Raw genomic sequence first — 23,903 nt, 5'->3', positions numbered from 1 at the left:
CTACAGGTTTCCCTTAAGAGATTCTTCAAAAGATGACATAATATCACGCTGCAGATAAATATCAAATGTGGAAGCCATCTGCAAGAAAGCAAATTAGTGTAGAGTACTTGGACATTAATACTATGCATGTCAAATATTTAATAAAGATCTGAGAAAAACCTACAAAGCTTCTTCCCCAAAAGCGTATGCTTCCTCTGTTATTAGAAGTTTGAGTGTGCATGTTGTTGAAGTGCGCTTTGAAACAGGATGAAAGCTTCAGTAAACATCTGAATCTGGCATGATCTCACACTGCAGCTGTTACATTGCATTGTACAATATTATGAATTTAAAAAAAAATGTTTAATCTAAAAAAATAGTAGCAATTAAAAAACATTTGTGACCTACATCAATAAACCCATTAAGCTAGTTTTTGAAAGGCTCAGTTTTGATATTTCAGACCTGAACAGTAGGACTAGCACTTTTGTTGACATGGAGTACATTAAACAGCATAGACAGCTTGCAAGACTTGAGGCTTGAAGTTATTCAAATGGCTGGAATTCCCCTTTAAAATTTGATTTTACTGTGCAATTATTCTAAGCTGATGGGAGTAATAGCACCAAGCAGATAGTTTTTCATATTCTGCTACTTGAAGATCTACTTTGAGTTTCCTATTTAGTTTTCTGGACTAACTCTTCAGGTAGCGTAGTTCTGTTGTTTACAGTCATTCAGGCCCTTTAAAATAAGAACCTGAGCTAACACTTTTTATTTTGTACTAAAATTGAAATAAAATTAGCTGGCAAGAGTCAGCAACTTACTACTTCTCTCCTCCTGCGTTCTTGTGCCATTTTTCTAGCCAAGTTACGGTCTTCAAGAGGAGTCTGTTGTTGAACTTGGGGCAGTTGTTTGCTCTTTTGCTCCTTTTGGAGCTCACAGTCTGTTGCTGCCATGGCATCCAGTCCTGGGCCTTCATGGCCCCTTTAAAGAAAGGAGAAGAGATTGGTATAGAGTAAAAGTTGTTCTTTTTCTTCGTAAGAAGCCTTTGCACCTGAAGAGAATTCTGCAAATAAATCAGCATATAGCACTCAAACTGTGGTTCTGTTTTACATGTCGATTCATAGCAATTTCCCTCTGCAAGAGGTATGTGCATGCAGTTGTTGGGCTGTAACAGGACAAGGTTTCCTGTGTTCCATTTCCAATCCTTATGCACACAGGATTTATATAGACACTACACAAAGGTTACACACACTTATTTTGACAGACATAAACACTTAAATTTCTGTTACTTTCTTGGCCCATAATGTTGTGCTTCTGCTTTGTTCCTCTTCAACTGATTACTCAAGTTAGTGAAATCTAACTTCCGGCAAGCATCTGTAATGTCTTATTCCATAGAGCTACATGCCCAGTTTCCTCCTCATGGAAACCTGTGGTAGCTGAAGGTTACAAGCAAGCTCAATCATCCTCACCCCCATTTGATCTTCAAACCTACATTTACTGTCAAGCGGAACTGATGCGTGGCCAGCAGGTCGAGGGAGGTTCTCCTTCCCCTCTACACTGCCCTAGTAAGGCCTCATCTCGAGTACTCTGTCCAGTTCTGGGCTCCCCACTTCAAGAAAGATGAGGAGCTACTGGAGAGAGTCCAGCAGAGGGCTACAAGGATGGTGAGGGGACTGGAGCATCTCTGCTATGAGGAGAGGCTGAGGGAGCTGGGCTTGTTCAGCCTGAAAAAGAGAAGGCTGAGAGGGGACCTTATAAATGCCTACAAATATCTGAAGAGTGGGTGTCAGGAGGATGGGGCCAAGCTCTTTTCAGTGGTGCCCAGCGACAGGACAAGGGGCAATGGGCACAAACTGAAGAACAGGAAGTTCCGTCTGAACATGAGGAAGAATTTCTTCCCTCTGAGGGTGATGGAGCCCTGGAACAGGCTGCCCAGGGAGGTTGTGGAGTCTCCTACTCTGGAGATATTCAAGACCTGCCTGGACAAGGTCCTGTGCAGCCTGCTGTAGGTGACCCTGCTTCGGCAGGGGGGTTGGACTAGATGACCCACAGAGGTCCCTTCCAAGCCCTACCATTCTGTGATTCTGTGATTCTGTGAAGGTGCCTGAACTGTTCACTATACATTCTGAACAAGGAGCCTACTCTTAAGGATCTCAAATGCTCTGTTTATTATAATAATACACTCCAAACAAGTAGCCTATTCTAATACAGCCAGCAACTGGCAGGAGCAGGAGAATTTTGGAACCAGATCAGCCTTATCTTTCACAGGATTAAACAGGCAAGAAAAAAGTCAAGATTACTGAAGAAGGAAATATTACAGGAAGCAGAGTTTCAAAAAGGTGGCAAAGAGCAATCTAAGATATTACTGCAATGCAGTAATTAATAGGCAGTCACTTATCCCACTCAGCATAATAATAGACCTCAGACTGGGATACATATGTGGGCACTCACTGAAACAGTGGCTCCAAACAACGAGGGAAGAATACTACAGCAGTAGCTTATTGAATATGTTTCTCTACAGCAATGCAAAGAATTCTGCTGTCTGAAGTGGTGCACACTGGAACTCCTTTAGCTATGTTAATGCCAAGTTCTTGAAGACTAGATTATCCTGCTTCCCCTTAGGATAGCAATAAGATGGGGATTTTCCTGACTACAGATATAGGAAAGTAAGGTGCTGAGGACAGGGGTGAATTCTGGTCATGACCAGAGGAACTGAGTGCTCCAAGGGACAAAAAAAAAAAAAAAAACCAACCCCAAAAACCAACCACAAATACCATAAATATGGTTATTACAACTATAGTTATTAATAAAACTTTAAATAATAGTATTATCAGTTTATAAAGGTGACTTTTATTCTTCAACACACTTGTATCCTTAACCATGATGGGAGGCATGTATCGCATCAATTAAGCAGCCTGAGGCTGAAATATTTTCTTGAAAACAGAAAGACCACAGAATTATTTAACTATCCAAATTGTGGGCCCTGCACATAAATGAAGCATAGGAGCGAAAAATAGAATAATATTTCAGCATATGTGGTCACAAACCTTTCTTTTTCCTGAGAAAGCTTTTGCAGTTCCCTCTCGGCTTGCCTTTTTAACTCCTGTGCTTGCTCACTCTTCTTCTTTAATGCTACTTTCCTGAACTGTTTGAACACGTCAGCAGATGCTTTTATCGGAGCCGGAAGTGTCATCATTTTACAGAAGTTTACCCAGGAATTTATATTCTTAAATCCTGTATCCTGAAATTATTAGAAAATGGAAAACATGGAAGAGGCAAAAATAGAGCTACCAATCATCCACTATCTGCTTAGTTCTTACATTAGCACAATGCTGTTTTGAATGGATCTATTTGAGAGTATTTGCAACAAAATATCCTTACTGTGGCAGAATATTAGTGCAAATACAGCAATCTGAGCAGACTTTAATATGTTTTCTCTTCAACTTTGAGATTCTTTAGCAATATGGTGAAAGTCATTAGCATTTGTAGCTATTCTTACCCAATCCTATATATCTCCCTTTCCATTTTTTAATTCCAGAAAAGGCTTATGGGTTTTGTTTGTTTTAAATACCTGTGTTTTCTTTCCCCCCACATCCCCAGTGGCATTTTCTTCGTGGTATAAACCAGCATAAACCCAGTATTCTTAAAAAGTACTGCTTGTAGAAGAAGGTCACATATTTGTGAAGGAATACATATTTTTTAATTTAATTCAGTAAGTTAGTTAATAGCTTTTTGAAAGCTAAGTGCCTAAAGAAAAATCCTAGGAATATTTTAGTTCAAGAGACTATATACAAACTTTTTAGGTCCAGAGGCTGACATGATCAATTATTTAGACAAGCAATTTTGATTTGATGTTTTCAAATAGCTGATTACCACTGAAGAATTTAAATAATAGGTAAGAAAATTCCTCTGTTCCTTGATTTAAGATAGCCTATTGTATGCTAGGAAATATTTTGCTTAACGTTCATAAAAACCTTCAGATTATTTCCCAATTGTAATGATATCATCAGAAGTGTATCGTCCTGTTTCAGAACAGGTTTCTCAATAGTACCCATGGCTATATTCCATACTACGCTTCTTTTTGTTACTGGATCAGCAAGGGAAAGCACACTAAAAGCTTCAATATCAGAACTAGATCAAGGAACACTAATAGTTTAAATATTAGAACTAGATGACATAAGCCATATTTTAATGACAATATGGATATGTTATTTTTAATGACAATACGGATATGCTATTTTGAACAATCTTGTATAATTTACCTCCTGAAATGATCAGAACCCATAGATTTTGTTGTTGTTTGTTATTAGCACTAGAAATGAGATAAATCTATACAGGTTATAGCAATGCCCAAGACCTATCAGACACTAAATATTTGAACCATAGAAGATCATCTTCAGAGACGATGCCAGGACAGGGAATCATTGATCCTAGTAAGTATACTCAAGCTCTTCTCCTCCAATAGGAATTGAAATGCTTATCTTTCTTGGAAGAATTCTGGATTTTGGCTCCAGCATGCTTTTATCATTAGGTGTACAATGACCTGATGGAATAATAAAAAAGATTTTTGACTCACATTGCTTTTATGGACTAAATTTCCTCAAATGCAAGTGATAAAAATTCAGTCATTCTAGAAATTTACTAAAGAATTTACACCGCAGTTTTTTCTTATTATTATTGTTTGATTCTGAATGACAGAAATGCTCCCAAACATTTCCTAAGCTGAAGTTGAACTGGACCACTTCCAGTTTGGGTCAGGGAAAGGAATGGATAACGTCAACTATAGATGAGAAATTAACTCCTGGTTAATTCTAGGACAAGTCCCAGCAGAATGTCCCGAAATTTGCTCAGAAACTATCAACACAGCACCTTGCCAGTTGCTCACCCCCAGTCCCCTCCTCACGCAGCCCTATTCTGTTTTTATTCCAGCATTATTTAAGAGTACCTCATTCATCATGTAAACTCATTTTGCCTAAAGCTCTACAGCCTATTTCAGTGGTGGGTTTTTTTTTGTTTGTTTGTTTTGCGTTTTAAAAGGCAAGTAGATCAGCCAGTAAGGGCTAGCCGTGACATTTCCAGTAGCCTACAGGATGTACAAATAATCCATGCTGTTACCTCTTTGTTACTTGTGAGGGAAAAAACCCCCAACACTTACACAGGCAAAGTAGAAGTACTATTTTGACAATACTAACTTCAGATTAACAGCTCTGATATGCTGCGTTACTGCAGAAGGTCCACACTATTTTGTGTGAAAAACACTTTCCACAAAGTTTTTAAGACTTCAAAAAACTTTTTAAATGCAGGAACAGATACAATTTCCTATAGTCATTACTGTAAGCCTGAAAATAGACTTTTGCAATACTAAGGCCTGGCCAGAATATCTCATGGTTAACAAAAGCCACGTATTATAGGGTAGTGTTTTTTTGGTTTTTTTTTAATCTTGTGTATTACTTTGTTACATTCCCTTTCTAAAGACCTTCTAGGATGAAAATCTAGGTGTAACCTGTAAAAGCCACTGTTTTAGAACCAGATATAGACAAGTCAGGTATTTTATATCATTCAGCAATGATCCACTACTATAGTTTGTGATGTTTCAGTATTTAAGTAAATGTTTAAAAAGAAACTTAACATGTTGCGTGGGGTTTTTTTTATGTAAAGGGTAAAGTTTTTGGATGTTTGAATCTCAAATGGTGAAGGCAGAGTCTCAAACCCTCAGCCAGTTTGTCATAAAAGGGGTTTTCAGAAAGACCTCAGAGCTTCCAAAAGTCAAGACAAGAACAGTACCTGGCCTTTACCCTATGCCCCATGCATTGCCTCCAAGATGGTATAATTGCAAGTGAGCAGGAGATTTTTTACTATACAGTGGAATAAAATAGGATGAAAAACCTCTGAAGTCCCTCACGTACTATTGAAGAGGGTTCCAAATCCTAAGATCTCCATTCTTATGGATTCTAGGTCCAGTTAAGCAAAGCCTAGATTGAATTCTGTTATCAGAAACTTGTTCTCCTCCAGACTAGAGAACTAGCATATTAAGGTGTCCCTCTCAATATAATAGACATCTTTCAAAGATCATTTATCCTCATACAGGCAGCTGGAATCCTCTTGACAGTCTTGAGCACTGAACACTCCAAAATAAAGCAGGAGCTTCACATACTCAAGAAAGTCTAACCCCATTGTTAAGATCAATTGATCAACCTGTTATACCTGCTAAGAAGATCTACCTGAAGCCAACTTACGATGAGTTTAAGTTTTCTTAAAGCTCTAGACATAACACAGGAACATGAGGCTGCGTCAAATGTATTTGCAGCCACACACTTTGAAACGTGCATTTTAGAGCTCCTTGAAGCAATGCCAGCCTTCACAGAACCTCTCATTGAGATACACTGCTTTTTGATATGAAGGAAAGCTTGTGATTACCAGTTTCGTAAGTTGAGCTTCGTAACAAGCCACCACTGAATTCAGCAACACACCAGGCCTATACCCATGCCGTCAGAAGTGTCACAAGTCTAAAATCTAGAGCTCATTTCAGAGATGCAGGTAACCTCACAGAAATGCCTGACACAGTGGGATTCTCTACAAAATTCAATGAGTTGCTCTGAGTATCCAGTTCTAAAATGAATGTGACAGAAGGCTGAGCTGTCCTTGGAGTACTCTGAGGAAGTTGCTGGTCTGGCACATCACACAGAGGAGATACAGCCAAGTTTATACCTGAGAAAGGAGTAGAGTATGATTTCCCCTAACACGCAAAGTGTAGTCCTACATATATTCATATCCAGTTAATCCACAGATCTAAACAGTGACCTAATTTTGAGATGTATCCTAGCTGCATGATTTGAGACAGTTATTTTTAATTAATTTTAAATTGATTTCTTAGTTAATCAGCTACCAGCTCAAGCTGTCTTTTACCAAAAACTCAGAAGTGTCTGGAGTTAGACTTTTTGGAGTGAAGGAGGGAAGAGAATAACTCCTTGGATCAAGTTTCTAAGCCACTTAATATTTGATATGTCTAGACAACAGCAAACAATTCAGAGGGCCTATAGCACCAAGGCTTAAATTTGGCTAATAGGGATTTCAGACATGAACTTGAGTGGTGGTGATGGGTTTAAGTGTAAGCGTCCAATTCCTGCCTTAAGGTGTTCAGGACTTCATGTAACCCTAGGTTCATTAGGTATCAATTTCCATCTTATCATAGGGAGGCATGAACATGTCTTCCTGTTTTAAAATGCTATTCTGCCCCACCACAAGCACCCCAGTAATCTGAAACCCTTGTTGAGCAATACAAACATTAGTTCTGCCATCCCTTCTTTCCTCAGCAGTCAAATGTAGCCATGCATCTTGCCATGAAGTTGTTACCTGAGGAAGACTGGGAATTTTGTTCTGCTTGTTTAAGTGATCTATTCTGTAAAGGCTGAAGCCTCTGCAGTACATTGGGAGGTGGCTGCTGCAGTTCAGATGATCCATGATTTGGCAAGCTAGTGGTGAGTGATGAGGGCTGTGCTTGCAGCACATCGCAGGATCTCCTCTGTAAAGGCAGTGGTATTCTCTAGAAAGAGATTGCAGTAGTAAATACAGCCAAATCTTAATTTTTGTAGCTATCTCATCCTCTTTCCCCACCCCTGCCCCGTTTTCACTGTTTATAGGATTCAGTAGTCCTTGTGTTGTAATACTAAGGTAGCATTTTCTATGAGTTCAGATGACAAAACTCCACGAGGTAAAGGGCACTTCCTTGGTCTGTCAGATACAGAAAACCCACGAGAACAAGATGTAAATGTGAGGATTTATGATATGATCATTTTTGTTACTCAGTCAGGTGCTGCTATAACTGATCAAGCTGAAATTTAATTCCTGGATCCTGTTTTGTCAAGTTTATTGCTGTCATTCTGTCACTGCAGAGGCTGCAGTTTTTAAACAAAAAAGAAAAAAAGGTGTTGCATAATTCCTTCCCTCAGTCTTTGCTTATGAAAGTGCAGAAGGAGCAGCTGAATAATAAATTTGCAGCCTAGTTTCCTGTATCCAACTAAGCACTTCAAGTGAAAGCAAGCCTGTTGTAAGAAGAATGGAGGCTTTGCTGTGATCTTGCTTTGAAATCCAAGGTCTCCATCTCTGGTAGCTTCAAGGGAAATTATGAAAGGCAGCTACCCCTGACAAGAATTAACACTCAGTGTATATACAGGAACATAGCAATTCAATCTTTGAGACATTAAAAATTATTTCTAGATAGAACTGCTGTTGCTCATAATAATACCATAATAAGTAAAGTATCCTGAAAATGACTAGTATATTGTACAATTTATTTATTTTTCAGGTGTAAAATGAGGTTATTCATAAAGAAAACATTTAAGGGGGTTTGCACTGTTTATTAGGTCAATTCTATACTCAAAGATCAAGTTGAAGAGTATTTTCCTTTTTTGGAGATGGCTGGAGTGGAAGTTTGGGAAGTGTGGAGCACTGTCCTCCTCTCTTCTTTTCCTTTCTCCTTCAACCAACATGGAATTACCACAATGACTGTAAGAGGCAAAAGCCTCAGCAGTTCTCCCAGTACATCCGTTTCTATACGGATACATAAGCTACTTTTAACAAACAGCAGATTTGACATCTCCATGTAAGTAAGGTCTATGGAACAAGTAGCATTCAAGCCACATTCATTATTTCCTGATAAAGTTGTGTGATTTTGAGTACCACTGTATGCAACAGGTAACTGTTTAGGGCAAAAATGTTATTTCCATTCTGGTCGGTTTACCTTAGGCTTTTCCATAGGAGCTAGACAGTTCTGCCTGGCTTCAGTCTGTTTTGAGCAGGTTTCTGTAATTGTAAATACAGTGAGTGGGCAGAAAGAGGGAGATGAAAAAAATAAAATCAGTTGCATGTGTTTCATTATTCACACATACAAGATGCAAGTTGCAGTTGTACCTAGACAGTCAGAGCTCACAGTGAAAGGAACATTCTATCCTGAATACTTTTGACTTCAGCTTGATGAGTTTAGAGAACTTCTCCCAGATATAAAAAACCTACAGGGATTCCTGCAGGGTCAAGGTCTTTGCTGCCATCAGTGACTTGACTGTTTGCTTCCCCACACTGCAAAGGGTTGAGCACTCATCTCAGCTTACACTGTTACCTCATGCAGATAGCTACATTGAAGACCTCCAGTTTGGCAGATCTGTTCTGTCCTAGAAAACTAGAGAGAGTTCTGTGTACAGAGAGAAACATCATTCTGATATCCTGATGCTGCAGCACTGTGATGTCCCTGGAAGAAGTTTGATACAACTTAAGCATCAGGGCAGACTTTGGCTTTACAGTCAATGCTGTTGGCACTTTTGTCCCTCATCTTAGGGACAAAGCCTTACTCTCGAGGTAACACACCCTTCATGCTGCAGACCAGAAGATGAAAATAAAGTAAATCACACTTTCAAAAAGGAATCAAAGCCACAAGAGTAAGCTATAGCCTAGTAGTCAAGTCTCCAGGTTAGATACACAGATCTCTTGCCGATTTTTGTTCCTGAAGTTTTTCACTGATAAGTTGGGTGGATGTTGTAGTGTTTTTTGGTTTGGGTTTTCTTGGTGTTCCCCCCCACAAACTCAGTAGTAAGGACACTCATTTAATAGCATTGGAATTGCACGTTCAACATGGAACAAGCTTACAAGGGTAACTGAAATCCTTGGTAAGCATGTGGAACAGTAGACTAATTGCCTACACAAACAGAAGCTTTCTGACCTGATTCAGAGTCACTGCTATCTGAGGAGCTAGAGCCACTACTAGTACTACTGCCAGAGTCCAAGGAGCTGCTGCTGTCACTGCTGTCGCTCAGCCTGCTTGGTCCAATACTGGACTCAGCATTGTTTTCAACTGCAGGAGAAAAAGAAAGAATTTAGAACAACCTGCAATGGAGCAGTCTTCATATACAAGACTAGGATCAACTTTGTTAGGTCTATTCTTCCATGTAACAGTTTGTCTTCTGCCATTTCCTTGTCCACTGTCCATTTAGCAATGGATTTGAGACCTTTATAGAGGAGGGAGGTTTACCAGCAGCAAGCTAGCTGAATGAATGAAACAGCTAAGAAGGAACTGTAAACACACAATTTATAATGCTAAAGTAGGTTAAAACTGGTGTCTCAGGATATTATTCAAGCAATTTCCCTCCCAGAAGTTTTTCCTGCTGTTAAGAGTCCATTCTATGCTTGTTGCTACTGCAAGACTTGCACACTGAGGTCTTTACAGCCAATTCTCCTCTTTCTCAAATCATATGCACTCCAGAATTGTCATCTTTTGCCACCTCCCCACCATCTGACTATTTTGCATCTGCAGGGTTGATTTAACTCAATTTATAGTGATTTTGCAGTCAAAAAGCTTTTTCAAAGTGTGTTGCTCCGATGGAAGCTTTGGAGATAACAGAGACTTGTGTCCAGGGAAACAGGTATCCATGTAGCTTAAGTGCCAGCTTAAGCTCTTCCCTGTAAACAAGCCAGATGCCTGTTGTAAAGAGCCACTGGCCTGCCTCCTCCCTCTCCCCACAGCATATCCTTCACAATTGATTTCAGCTACTTATTTAAGTTTTTCTTCCTAAGATGTTTTCAAGTCTTCACGTATACCAGACAGGAAGACTGTTGCCTAAGCTAATGCTGGATGCAAGCCTGTGTCTTGCAGGGCTGCTTCTTACCAGTTCACCTAACTAGCTTTACAAAGGACCTTAATAGCTATCCGATAGAGGGCAATAATAGCACTCACTAGTTTGATGAGGAAGAACTTGATGCAGCATCAGCTGCCTTGATCTGTTCTCAGTCCCTGATGAGAACCACCGGTAGGTGTAGACACGCTCAAGTATGTACTGAATGTCTGACTTTGATATTGAATGCAATATTGCCTGAAAAACTGAACTGATTCTCCTAGGGCACTTCCTTAAGATTAAGGCAACACATCACACCTGTCCCTGATGCTAGCATGACAGTGCTAGTGAGGCTGCAATCTAAGTATAACTAGAATTTGTTGTTCTTGAATCTAAGCCACAGAAAGTGAATTGCAAACAAATACATAGACTGTTGGACACTCCTCCTGCCCCCACCATGTTTTCATATGTCAGCATAAGGGAGAAGGATGTTCAGTGTGCCTTATGCTCTGAAACTGTTACCATCTTTACCTGTAATAAAGGATTAGGTGCAAGAATAAGGAAGATGTTTTAGACAGGACAAGCGACTGACCAAATTTGCTGCTGACCAGCTCGCTCGGCATAGAAAGTATCTTAAAACTAGCAAAGGGAAGCTTAAGACCTCAGCTGCTCTGAGGAGAAAGTCCCCAGCTGCACAATAGTACATAAGCCCAAGGGGAGAATCCCACTTTAAGCTATTTTTGCAAATGAATAAAAGTAAGAGTCACATTACACTTTAAGTTCTCCTTCTGTGGGTTTAGTTGCCCACTGACATCCAGTAGTCTCTTCTCTAGCTCTTGTTTCTTCTCAGAATTAAGTTGTTCTTTGAACTTTGTTGCGTTTTTAGCTGCATGTGAAACAGAAATTAACATTGACAGCAAACAGAAAACAAATCTAGTGGTTTTTTTTTTGTTTGGTTTTTTTTGTTTGGTTTTTTTTTTTGTTTTGTGGGTTTTTTTTTTGTTTTTTTATTTTTTTTTAGGAATCATTTTTGCTACATACCCTGCTGCTTTCTTGGTGTCTTCCTCAAACAGGTTGCCACATATTTCTCTAGTTCTCTGAGTACTGAAGCGTTTAAAGTTTCAAAGTCTATTTCTGTCTCATCAGGGTTAGAGTTCCTCAGTGAAGGTTCTTTTGACTGTATTATATGGACTACTTTCCCAAGCTTACCTTCCGGGAGTTTATTTATGTCCAAACTCAACTGTTGTTTTTCATCACAATTCATAGGCTTGGCACCATCTTCATCTTCTGACTTATGTGCCAAAAAGACCTGCTGCGTGGTTTTCTTTGATTGACTGCAAGAAAAAAGTGTGCTGCAGTAACGGCAGTTTAAAAATCAATTTGACACCCACACAAGTCCCCCACACTTACATGCTTAAAGACAACTTTTTCCTAGATTTCTTCTTGTGTTTTAGATTTTTCTTCTTTTGAATCAGGCTTTCTTTTTTAGCTTTTTCCTTGATTTTCTCCCTTTCAGACTTCCCTTCTTTCTTTTTCAGTCTAGGTAAGTATGCTCCGGTCAAAGCCCGCAATTTCTGGTGAACAGCTTTAAGCTATCAAAAGCAGAAAATGAATGCTGATAATCTTATGCAATGTAGGAGGAATAACAAACTGGTCCTAAATATCACAGGAGATTTGTGGCAGCTGAGGGGATATTAATAGGATGTTTGCTTTCCAAGTGGGGTTTATTTTCCAAGCATCTTACTATATTATAGATTAATCACAGACTATGGATATAGAAGATGTAAGGCTACTTATTTTATGCAGACCTTTCTAACAGCATATGTCTTCTAGCATCCTGTGAGGAATAAACAAAAGCAAAAATCACTGTAGGAGTACCCAGCAGCTTCTCTTTAATCTCAAGCATTTGGGAAGCACGTAAGTGCCTTACTAGGTTAGACCTCTGCAGTGCTACTGAATTAGGCTAGTGGGACCAGGCTTGTGCATCTTTGACCCATGAATCCCAGATACTCTGTGATATAAAATGGCCAGTTGGGACATACTAACAGCTTCGAGAAAGACCTAACACCAGTTTGGTTAAATCTCATAGGAATTAGAAGGAAGATGTATTCCAGTTCTCATAATCTGACCAGACACACTGAAATACTTCCCTGTTGCAAAGGCTGTCTTGCAGACTTTTGGTTGTCCTCATGCCCATATTCATAAATCAACAATGTATATGCATATACATGTATATGCATATGTAGTATATGTACATATATATGTGTATATGTAGATATATGTGTAGTCTGAAAACTAGACTGTCCCTTGACTAGCAGAACAAATGCTAATTTTCCCCACAGTTTATAGATACAGCAGCAGCAGGTTAAAGCATCATGTCCAAGCAAAAGCAAGACTCATTCCACTCAGCCAGTGAAGCAAGGCCATGCTTCACATTAGCATGAACATAAGATTCCTTCCGTTTTACTTCATACTGAGCTTTCTGAAGTAGAATTTAATGACTTGCTTTTGTGTGGCTCAAAAGAGACTGAGCGTAAGAGAGGTCTTCAACCTTATGAAGGAAAACCATTGTTAGAAGAATATGCCACTAAGCTATATGTGGAGTATCTGGATGCTCTCATTATACCACAGCAACACAGTTTTATTTTTTTAAAAGTGTGAGAGTCATCTGAAGAAATGGTAGGCAAGAGTACTAAAGCAACTTTTCACTAAAACCAGTTTGCATTTGCTGAAGCACTATTCACTTCATATTTGGAGATAATTCCAAACTGGAATAAAGTTCTGTATTAAGAAAAACAAATGACTGTAGAATCTTTTAGATACTGATTCTTAGTGCTAAGCCTTAGAATGGACAATTACAAGTGGCACTATATTATAAATCATGCACATTGAATACTAATGCTTACTCGCTCCTGAAGCTCTGCAAGGTGCACTGTTCTCTCCTCTTTAGAATCTTCAGGTGATTTTTTTTCTGAAGAGTCATCATTACTGCTCTCACTGGAATAAGCTTCTGTCATTTCTCTTGTAGGCTGTGGCAGAGGAACACTTGCAACATGTTCATCAGGAATTTTGGTGAAGTGCCTCTCAAAAACATCCTAAAGAATCAGGTTTGGGAACAGCATGTTTTGGGTCAGCATGTTGTTCATATTTGTAAAAGCATTATGAAGTTGCTGCTTGTTTTCTAGAATGACACGGCAACATAGTAGTTGGTAACATCAGTAGATGCTACATCAGGGCACAGGGCCACAAAGAAATCTTAGTCTTACTCTTTTTCAAGTCTGACTTAAGTGATACTCACCTGAAGTTTTCTTGCCATAGCAACTATTTCATGGTCTGGAGAATTATGTTTGTAGCAGCTCATGAACATTAATCTAACATCCGCAGCAAATTCTTGTATATCATTATATTCATAATTATCCATTTTCTTCTAAAGGAAAAGAAAATTAATGCACATTTACAGCTTAAAGGTAGAGAGCGTCACCATGAACTTGCAGAAAGAGAAGAGGAAGAATTTTGATGTCCAGTACCAGGTTCAGCTTGTATCAAAACAGTAAATATTGTAAGAACCATTATGGAAAGACCTGCTTCTCATTTCAACATTGTCCTTTTAACAAAATAACAGAATTTCCTCTTAAGATTTGCTAACTGTAGTTGCTGTAAGGACTTTGTAATACTAGTTTCAGTACTAGGCCAAGACAAGAATGTTCAGGTGATTTTATTTGGTCATGTACTCAGCACTTGTTCTTGATTCTAAGCATGGTATTTATACAAAGCCTATTCCATAATTGTTTGAGTCAAAGAAGTGGGCTAGAAATTGGGAAATAACCTTTATATTGCACAAGCCAGTTTTCAAGACAGTCCAATAAGCTATTAAAATTTAACCCTTCCCACAAAGGTGGATCTTAACTTGGCTAAATCCCTGAACCTCAGACAGATGTGCCAAGTGTTCACAAAGCACTGTCCAGATTCTCCATCTAGAAGGGTTCATTTTTACAGAAAATGTGAATGGTGATGCAAATATCCAGTACTGACACTGACATTACAGAATTGCATTGTGTTTTGTAGGGTGTTAGCAAAAGCATTGCATACACAGACTGAAAGATATTTAACACACAGCCTGATGGGAAGTGCTTCATGGAGATGGTAATGCCCTCACTACTTATTAGTTTGATCAACAGATAAGTAGATTAGCCACCATGCACATAGTTGCAGTGAGACTTCAAGACTTTTTTCAATGAGCTGTGGCTTAATTTGTTGAGATAGGTGTATGAAGTTATATGCCCATTATTTCTTTCAAAGGGGAAATAGCTTTCATTACACCTTTTCAGCTAACACTTAAAATCCAGTCATTACACAATTTATTAAAGCAAGCACACAAGTAGTCTAATTCCTTCTGAAACATACTTACTTTAATGGTTCCCAGGTCTGTAGGACATTTGGTGATCCCTTGCTTCTCACAAAGTGAGAAAGATGAAACGCCTGCAGGTTTTAAGAAAGGCCACGCATATGCTGCATGTTTCTTTGAAAACATTTCTTGAAGTATTTCATTACAATGTTTTAGTTGTTCTGACAACTGAATCTTATTAGGAATATGAGGTGACTGTTGAGAATCTGGCAAGTGTCTCTTCAGAAGCTTATTTGGTGTCATATGCTCATTTTCACCTCTGCATGCTTGAACAGCTTTTCTTTCATTAAATGTTGCAGAAGAGTCACTGCTCGCTGTGAATATTGAAGTAGTAGGAGTTGTTGTGTCAGCCTTCCTTTTCGCACATTTTTTTGCCTAGGAAAAAAATTTTTCAGTCTAAAATACAGGTGTCCAGAACAGTGAGAATGGTCAGCTTTCAGACTACGCAAAAAAACCCCTAAGTGTCAGAACTTTTACAGCTATTGAAGTCAGAGCAGAATGTGGCACTGCTACAAGTTTAGACTGAAAGGTGTTACAAGAGCAGCACACCAAACTCGGATGTAAAGGGAAGAACAGGGTGTACTGCAGGTCAAGTTGTGGTCGGGTTTTTGGCATCCGAGAAGACTCCAAGAATTGGTAAATTCTGAAGTTACCACAAGGTGACTGCCATGGGAAGGGGATAAATTACTGCAATTCATTTCAAGCCTGGTTAAGAGCTTTATGTTCAAGGTTTATCTCTATTTTTTTTAACCTCGGTGATATTTGGTTTGGAACTGATACTTTGTGTGCTTTATCATCAGTGTTCAAATTCTTCAGTAAAGTGTAAATATACACTGTAGGAGAGCCTGGCACATGTGCCTATTCCTCACTGCAGGAGGAAAACCCAAACTCCCTCAATACAAGAGGGTTTATCTGATGAAAATGTCAGATGTTCACATACAATGCAGACTGCAGTTAACAAGAGTTTTCTTTTGTGATCTACAAACACCTTCCAGGCTATTCACACAGTGTTTAAGCAAACATGCTGTTTCTGGGGAATCAAGCATTTGATTTACATTGAAAACATGAGAAGTTATTAAATAGAACTTAGAAAGACCTTTATTTTAATACTAAAGCTATTATCTACCCCTGAAGGAAAGAACAGTTTCTACATGAAGGTGAAGCCTGGAGAACTGTAGTAGTACGCTTGAAGAAAGACAATCTTAAAGTTCACTTTGTTTCTTTGAGAACAACATTTTAAAGTCGCATTTATAAGAGATGTACCAAGCAGTCATCCCAATTTCTTAGTTTCTAGAATTAGTACTGGCCCAATTATTTAGCAGAAACCTAGAAGATTTAATAGAGATTTCTTACTATCTTTTGTCACAATAGAATTTTTGTAAAAATACTGCAATAAGCGTGGTGCCTATGGTTTTGCTGTTAGTGCTTGAAGGAGCAATTTCAATACCTTTCTTTCTGAAAGTTATTTGAGGAAACTTACTTTTTTTATAGCGACTGCAGTTGGCATTAAAGTGGTCAGCTGAGCTGCAGGCAAAGGACCTGGTGTAACCTGCTGTAGATCTTGAGTCATCACCGGAGGCTGCTCGCTGCTTTCAGCTTGTTTCTGCATTCTACCTTGTTCATTTGAAGTCCCAGGGTTGGGCTGCTGGGGTTCTGGTTATTTTAAAACAAAGTTTTAGAGGTAGGTCTTAAGTGTTGCAGTTAATGTCCTTCACGATCAAATTGAACAGTTGTCAACAGAACCACTCTTCCAAATCCCAACTATATAAATAAATACAAACAAGAGCATTGTTATGTATAGCTACATTGGTATCCTCCTCTACTCAACACCGTTAGCACCTCAGCTAGAACGTTGTACCAAGTTATGCGTATTTGGCTTCAAAGAAGTGGCAGATTAACCTCAGAGGGAAGATCAAGGAGACATCACACTGAAACCTGTACATAGTAAAAACATTCTTGCCAAAAAGAGAATCAAGTTGTTTTCTACATACTCATAAAGACAAAGCAGCAAAGGATGCAAACTGCATCATGAAGGTTCATATTTCCTAAGCATAGTTAAAACCTGCATGTATTGCTAGCAATGTTACAGATACCCATCAGTGATTTGAGGACAGGTTAGACCAATTTTTTCTATATTTGATTTGGCTGGTTAGAGTACTAATGTTTTTTCCAGCTCTGTGATTCTGTTTAGTTCCCATAAACGTTCACACCTATTAGTTTATGTAACATAACACCAGGCAACACCATGAAATTCTCTGAAATGGGAGTCAGTTGCCTTTCTTTAAAAGAAGGGAAATAAGCTGTGTGTTTAGATCTGTCTCTAAAGCCAGAGTCTGCAAAAGACGGGACAGAAATATTCCTTGGTCATATCAGTATACTCTACTATCTAACTAAAAAATGAGGTGCTTAGAACACTTCAAAATTTGTACAAGCTGGATGTTTGTGCGCAAAGGGAACAAGGGGACTTAAACCACATTAATACTAGCAAGATGGCGTTACGAAAGCATCACAAATTGTTGCAATCATGTGAGAGCCAAGACACTAACTCAGCTTCCAACACATTTCTCAGAAACCTTTTCTGGGAGTCACTTCTGCCTGTTCAACCAACATATTCTGCCAAGGCAATGAATTGCTTAAGAATTTACACAGATAAGCTGGTAAGAGCAGGAAGCCAGCTGAGTATCCTCCTCTTCCCTCCTAACCCTCTAACAGTTCTTGTGAAAAGACCAAGAAATCCACTGCTTTTCCATATCCAGCTACCAGATCACTGAAAGGTAGTGTTACTCCCCAAATATACCTTGAGAAGAAAGCTACAGAGATCTATCAAACTATAAAACTATTTTGAAGAAATATTTGTTTTGGATACTACCAGCAACAAGGACTACACCACCACAAACAGCAGTACAAGGAGGCAAATGAATTCATCAGGAGACCCTGAAGAGCTATATAGTTGCATAGCGAAGTGACCCAGTAACAACTGAGCTAGCTAAGATCACTGCTCCATGGCTGTCAGAAGGCAAATTAAGAGGTATCAGGGTGAAGTGTTGCAGCTCTTGAGACATAGCTAACATTCCCCCAATAACTGACAGCAGTACCTCCAGGCCAATTTAGAGACTGTCTTGGAGGTCTCCAAGTTAACTCACTGAGATGCACATGGGATTCCAAGCACTGCATAGTCTTACTTCTATCAATATAAATATTTATTCTTTGGTAATGTTGAGAGCTTAGGTGTAGAAATGAGCACACTTTATACAAAGTGAAACATGTTATAAGAGGAATTAAAAAGACTTAGGAAGCCAGTGATGAGTGATAAGTTGCAGCTAATCACATGGCCCCTTGCAATTAGGCTTCCCAATGTTACTTCAAGCACTTACAATGTGATTTCCTAGTAAGTTTGAGATGTCTTGACTGAATTGTCCTTTTTGTGGGCAAACACACTGCACCAGAAGTTTGCCTGTGAGGCTATGCTGTTACGCTACTGAAGTTAATTCTGATTTTTACTCCCTCTTAAACACAATTCATTAACAGAAAACAGGAAATTTAGCTAGTACCTATAAAAAATATTATGACTGTACTGAATCTGCTAAAGCCTTGTAGCAATGTTAGTTGTCTGATATGCTCTGGGAAGAGTGGAGAAGACCTTGACTGCTCCAGGGTTGAGTTTTGACAAGCTACGAAGGATTCCATATTTCCAGCTTTTGCTTGTTTAATATGTTAACAATTCAACTTATAATACAGGCCTTACCTTCCAACTTCTTTCCTTTTCTCTTTCCTTTGTTTAGAATCACTAGTCTTTCTTCTGGTGGCATTTGGACTATTTTCTGCATAAATACTTTTTCTAGTTCTTGGGCCATAAATACAATGTCATCACCTGGCTACAAAACATAGTCAGTAACATGCTGAGTAAAGGAGAGGTTGCAGTAATGGAGAGCTACGTCATAAAATAAAAAGTCTACAAAATCGTGCTCCAACAGGTTGAACCAAGCCACCAGTACCAGAGAGGTCTCTAAGACCTTGCCATCCCTGCCCTCCTCAACTCACTTTAATATAAGTTACTGAATTATTGAAATACTCTTTCTCCCACTGTCCCATCACACAGTCCTACCTGCTTTATATCCACATACTTCCCACAGCAAAGGGAAATGGGGCAGTCCATCTCCCTTATTCATTCATATGTTCTGAAGAAAGCTGTTCAAGCTTAAAGATATTAAAGCTTAAAGATACTAAGACACAGCCAGCAAACCTCCAAGTGTGGGGAGATGCTCACACTTCAAGTTAGACTAGTTGAACTTGGAGTAGGGCATGTCTCAGGGTTGCTAGCCTTGAACTTGTATAGCAGTCACGTGGTGCTTGCTGATCATGAGCTCTGCAACTAAAACACAGATTTTGTGGGCTGAATCCCTGTGCAGAAAAGACTATGCACTGGGTTGTCGTAACAGCAGGCTAGACTTCACTTACATGCCCTCAGTCAACCCTAGTGACAAAGCCCCCCCACCTTTCAGAGAAAAAAAGTTTAAAAAAATCATGAAGACATCAACTGATTTAGCGTAGGCTCTGATAACCATTTGCTTGTTTTAGACTTGTTTGTATTGTTCAACAGAATGGGTTACTGGTAAAATGTTTCACATACCTTGTTATATATGTAGCAGTTCAAGAACATTGTTTTAAAGTCTTCAATGCATTCTGCAGCTTTTGTGTAGTAATTGTGTTCCAGACGCTTTTTGATGGTGCTCAAATCCATAGGTTTCTTTATAATACTGTAATAATCCTTTGGTTTTAAAAGAGTCCACAACATATCTTTAATATTAGGATATGAAGATTCTTACATTTAGTTATGAAACTTAAATTGCAAAAGAATAATTGCATTGTGTTGGACAGAATATTTTAAAGGAAAACTTTCCCCCATAGTCATAGGTACATACCACAGAAGTAAGTGTTCAGGAACTCTTCACCCCATATTTTTTCCTTGCTCTTTTATATAACATCCACCGTTCAAAGCCCCAAAGAATATTTATTTCAATAGGATCCAGAGCTATACTAGTAGTAAGACATATGAAAAGTGTACAAACTTCTCATTTGTTATCTCAAAGCCATTTATCTGAAGTAGCACTCTGGTTTACAGAGGAGGGGGAAAGAAGCCAAAGACAGACTTTGACAGAGACTTGGTCACTGACAAAAAGAAGCTGCCAAGTTTTCACAGTTGCTGATCAAACACTTCATCCCTTGGGTTATATTGGCTCTCCTCTCAGGGTCAGTCTAGTGGAGATGTGGCAATATGACTGAAAGACATCTGGAATGTGAACTGTCGTGATTATTTTAGTAGCATGGCTAAAATCTTGTGATGAAGAGCTTGAGGCTAATTCCCTGCTGGCGCACTGAAGAAATCAGAACAGGAATATCTCCACTAAATTCACATATACATTGTGATATAGATATGCTGGATGTGGTCCTGCGCAGCCTGCTCTAGGTAAACTTACTTTGGCAGCAGGGTTGGACTAGATCTCCAGAGATCCCTTCCAACCCCTACCATTCTGTGATTCTGTGGTTGTAGTTGTGTGAAATCACTGCTTCAGGAGTCTAAGGCTGTCCTAACAATCTGTTTTGGTGACATTAAAAAGCTAAATACATCATAGTGCAGCCTATTGAATTTACCAAAACAAACCCAAGAAAACTTAAATAATACAGCTAACAATTAATTGTTATCCATTCTGCATCTGCTAACACCTGGAGGAGAGAGTCAAAGGAAGCAAATGCCTCCTTGTCCTTGCCACAGAGCCAGAGGTTTGCTTGTTATTGTGCAGTGGTTGAACTAGCACATACTTTTTAGAAGTCAAGTGGCTGCCTTAGAAATCCAAAGAGGCAGAACTGGCCTGAAGTCAGCTGCAAATGTTGCTACAACTCTGATTGAATGACTCTTAATATTAACCTTAAGTGACAGTTCTTTTCAAGAAGAAAGAAGAGTAAGAAAAGACACAAAAAGATAGTCACTTTGACTGTGCTTTTGGATGAACTGACCAAACGCCTTTGTCACGAGAAACAGCTGCAGATAAAGGCTTCTGTCTACTCTAAACAGAGCCAATAATTTTGTAGAATTAGTCTTGGAAATTTGAGAGAACTAAATATGAATGCTTAAGCTGGGGGAGGAAAAAAGGAATCAAAGGAAATGTACCATGTGTTTATTTAACACTACTAGGAGCAGTATCTTTCAAGTAATTTGAAATACCATTGTGTGGATAACCAATGTTTTCATTTGACTGAAAAACCTGGGGTAATCCAAAACTGGAGTCTAAAGATAGCTGTTTTAAGACAATTTGTCACAAGACATTGTATTTATTCACTTAGTTGCAATTAAATTGTAACAAACAAAACCGACAAGGCAATACAGAACAAGAATGTAAGCATCAGATCATCTGTTTCCTAGCAGAATGTTCTACCACTGTGGTATGATGAGAACCCCAATCTCCGTTTTCTTCTCTATTTTTGCATGGATACTTAATTCTTCTAGAAATTTCAGAGCAAGATGCCAAAGTTGATTTGAAATTAAGAAGTACTACCAGAGTAATTACTTCTCTGCATCAAACCAGATCCAGATTTGCCTCTATTTTAGGGTGAATCAGATCTGCTTTTCCACCATGAAGTATTTGACATTGAAAGAAATTGGTCGCCTCCTATTAAAAATAAAAAAACCTCAAAGGCAAAAGAAAATGCTCATCATATGCAGCATTAAGAAATATGACTAAACCAGCAGGGAGGTGGAAAGACGACAAGACCAAATACCAGCAACCAGAAACTCCAAGAGGCCTATCTAAGCATTCTTATTATCCTTCAGAAATACTGATTTACTACAGTCTCAGATCAGAAAGTAAATGAACAAAGATGCAGCATTTAGTATGAACCAGAGCAAAACCACAGTTTTCTTGCAGACTTGGATTAAAGAAAGCAGTTCATATGCAAAAGTAGTTGTCCATGACCTGTTGCATCAGAAAAACTTTTTTAAACTAACATTCATTCACGTGTCCTGTAATACTTTACATACTAATATTCCAACATCAAAGTGGTTCTTACAGGAAGATTCAGTGCTACTGCATCTACAGGCTGGTGAAACGGCCAGGAATAGTTGTGTTTCCACATGGCTTTCATGACCACTCTCTGTAAGAACTGAAGTTGGTTTGTTTGACAGCCGCTATTTTTGTTATTTATATATTCTGGTGGAGGAGGGTTAATAATAGTAGAATGGTGTTGGCTTGGAACAGACATCTTCAGCAAGTTTGTATATCCACATCCACTTGTTCAAAGATCTTCACTATAGATCTAACCTGGGAAAAAAAAAACAAATAGTATTCAGTGAAGATATCTAGATTTAACACTGTTTACATGTTCACTTCTGTTTGTGGAGTGTCAATACTGTAGTCACAGGCATACCTTCATAGTTTAACCAAGACACATATGTTTTACAGTGCATAATTGCATGTGCTGGACCACCAGAGGTCAGTTCTTTAGGTTATAAACAGCTATATTTATAAATGCTGAAAGAGGAAGCATGTTGAGATCTGTAAGGTTTCCCTAGAAATAAGCTTCCTCACCAAGGTTCATCTATCAAAGTCTAGAAATACATCTTCTGCCTCCCCCCCTCCACAGATGGAGTCCTGTAGAAGAGGTTTAACCTTGAGATGCAGCTTTACAGCACCCATTGCAAGTCTCACTTCTCACACAGCAATAGCTAGGTATTACCTTCCTCATGCATCTGGGCCAAGTGACCACACAGAAGTCCTACAACTGCCAATGAAATGTTTTAGCAAAAGTGTGTTTTGAAACAGTACTTTTCAAGTGTGGGTATATTCATAACAGTATTTTCTGCCACTGTGCTTCAGCTTTGTTATGTACCAGAGGACTACAAAAAGTTTATTCCCCTCAAACAGTTTTGGATCTTTTAAAGAATGCTGCAAGAAGCAGCCATGGTAATTTGTCTTTAGCCAGCACAGCATTGCTGTGCAGGAGCAGAGCATGCAGGTACTTATGAATGGCAGAGGCTGTGTTAAAGGCAAGACCTTCACAAGCATGATTACAAAAGTTCCAGTCTTTCCCCACCTCCTTAGCTCGTCACTGAGTTACAAACACTCAATCAGGCATATCAATTTCTTCTCTCCAGTAAGTCAGAAAAGCACCATGTTTCCCTTATTCTAACAATTCCTTGGTTTACCAATGTAACAGTTTCTTTTTGTGCATTCATTTGATTGAGCACTGCTTATTCCATTCTCAGTTTGTCCTGCTTTCTGGTAGAAAAAAATCTAATAGCCTGATTTTCATCATGGTATAAAGTATTTCATGAGTTTCAGAAAGCGTACTGTTGTCAGCACACTGCTGGAACATCATCTGTGTCCCACTCATACAACTGCAGCATCCCATCAGACATTACATATCACACACCGTACGATTTCATCTTTTTCTTTACTTCAGCATTCAAAAGCATGCCTCTTCTCAAACAGCTCTTGAAGCCTAAGAACTGTTCTGATTTCTCCCCCATGTGTTCAGTCTAGTCATATACAGAATGCAGATGACTTTCATTGAACAGTACTGCCATCAAGGTAAAAGCTTCCTTTTTTCTTAAGTAAGGAAAATATATCAAACCTGAGTTGTTAACACCAGGAACACCTCTGGGCTGAGCCAGCATACCTACATAGACACTACATCAGTAGTAAATTTAGTACAAGAGGTACTGGTTTTGAGGTCCACAGTAAAGAAGGTATCAAAGCTACTATTATTTTTCATAATACTCATTTTACTTGAGAGGATAATTTTAATAGTTTAGGGATCAAGTTTTTGTTTCAAGTCATAAATAACAAGCTGTGTTAATTTTAAACTGGGGAATAATCATTCTCTGTCACCTGTGTCTTCTGATGAGGCCAAATCTAGCATTTACTCTA

The 23,903-nt window shown here is 38.8% G+C and overlaps 1 protein-coding gene across 1 annotated transcript; it reads right to left on the bottom strand.

Annotated features, from left to right (window-relative positions):
• On the bottom strand, window positions 1-22,236 carry BRDT (bromodomain testis associated). Its single transcript, XM_075424092.1, has 18 exons — window positions 22,045-22,236; window positions 19,610-19,747; window positions 18,725-18,854; window positions 16,460-16,632; window positions 14,983-15,354; window positions 13,873-14,001; window positions 13,481-13,669; window positions 11,985-12,166; window positions 11,616-11,908; window positions 11,347-11,460; window positions 9,686-9,817; window positions 8,714-8,775; window positions 7,327-7,516; window positions 6,529-6,681; window positions 4,457-4,516; window positions 3,021-3,216; window positions 795-954; window positions 1-78 (listed from the first exon to the last, which is right to left on the bottom strand). Exons 1-18 carry the CDS (start codon window positions 22,234-22,236, stop codon window positions 1-3), a joined length of 2,943 nt encoding a protein of 980 aa, XP_075280207.1.
• Between the last annotated feature and the right edge of the window lie 1,667 nt (window positions 22,237-23,903).

The sequence above is a fragment of the Opisthocomus hoazin genome, chromosome 6, assembly GCF_030867145.1.
Source record: "Opisthocomus hoazin isolate bOpiHoa1 chromosome 6, bOpiHoa1.hap1, whole genome shotgun sequence".
In the NCBI taxonomy this organism is placed as follows: domain Eukaryota; kingdom Metazoa; phylum Chordata; class Aves; order Opisthocomiformes; family Opisthocomidae; genus Opisthocomus; species Opisthocomus hoazin.
Note: the sequence above shows the minus strand (reverse complement) of the source record. Positions and strands in the feature narration are given on the sequence as shown.

Excerpts from the sequence above, each read along its gene's own strand:
- BRDT (XM_075424092.1), bottom strand. The coding sequence starts at position 22,236 with ATGTCTGTTCCAAGCCAACACCATTCTACTATTATTAACCCTCCTCCA. Across the intron at positions 18,855-19,609 it reads ACTGCTACATATATAACAAG|CCAGGTGATGACATTGTATT; the intron begins GTATGTGAAACA and ends TATGTTTTGTAG. Across the intron at positions 6,682-7,326 it reads AAATTCCCAGTCTTCCTCAG|GTATAAACTTGGCTGTATCT; the intron begins GTAACAACTTCA and ends CTCCTTTCTCAG.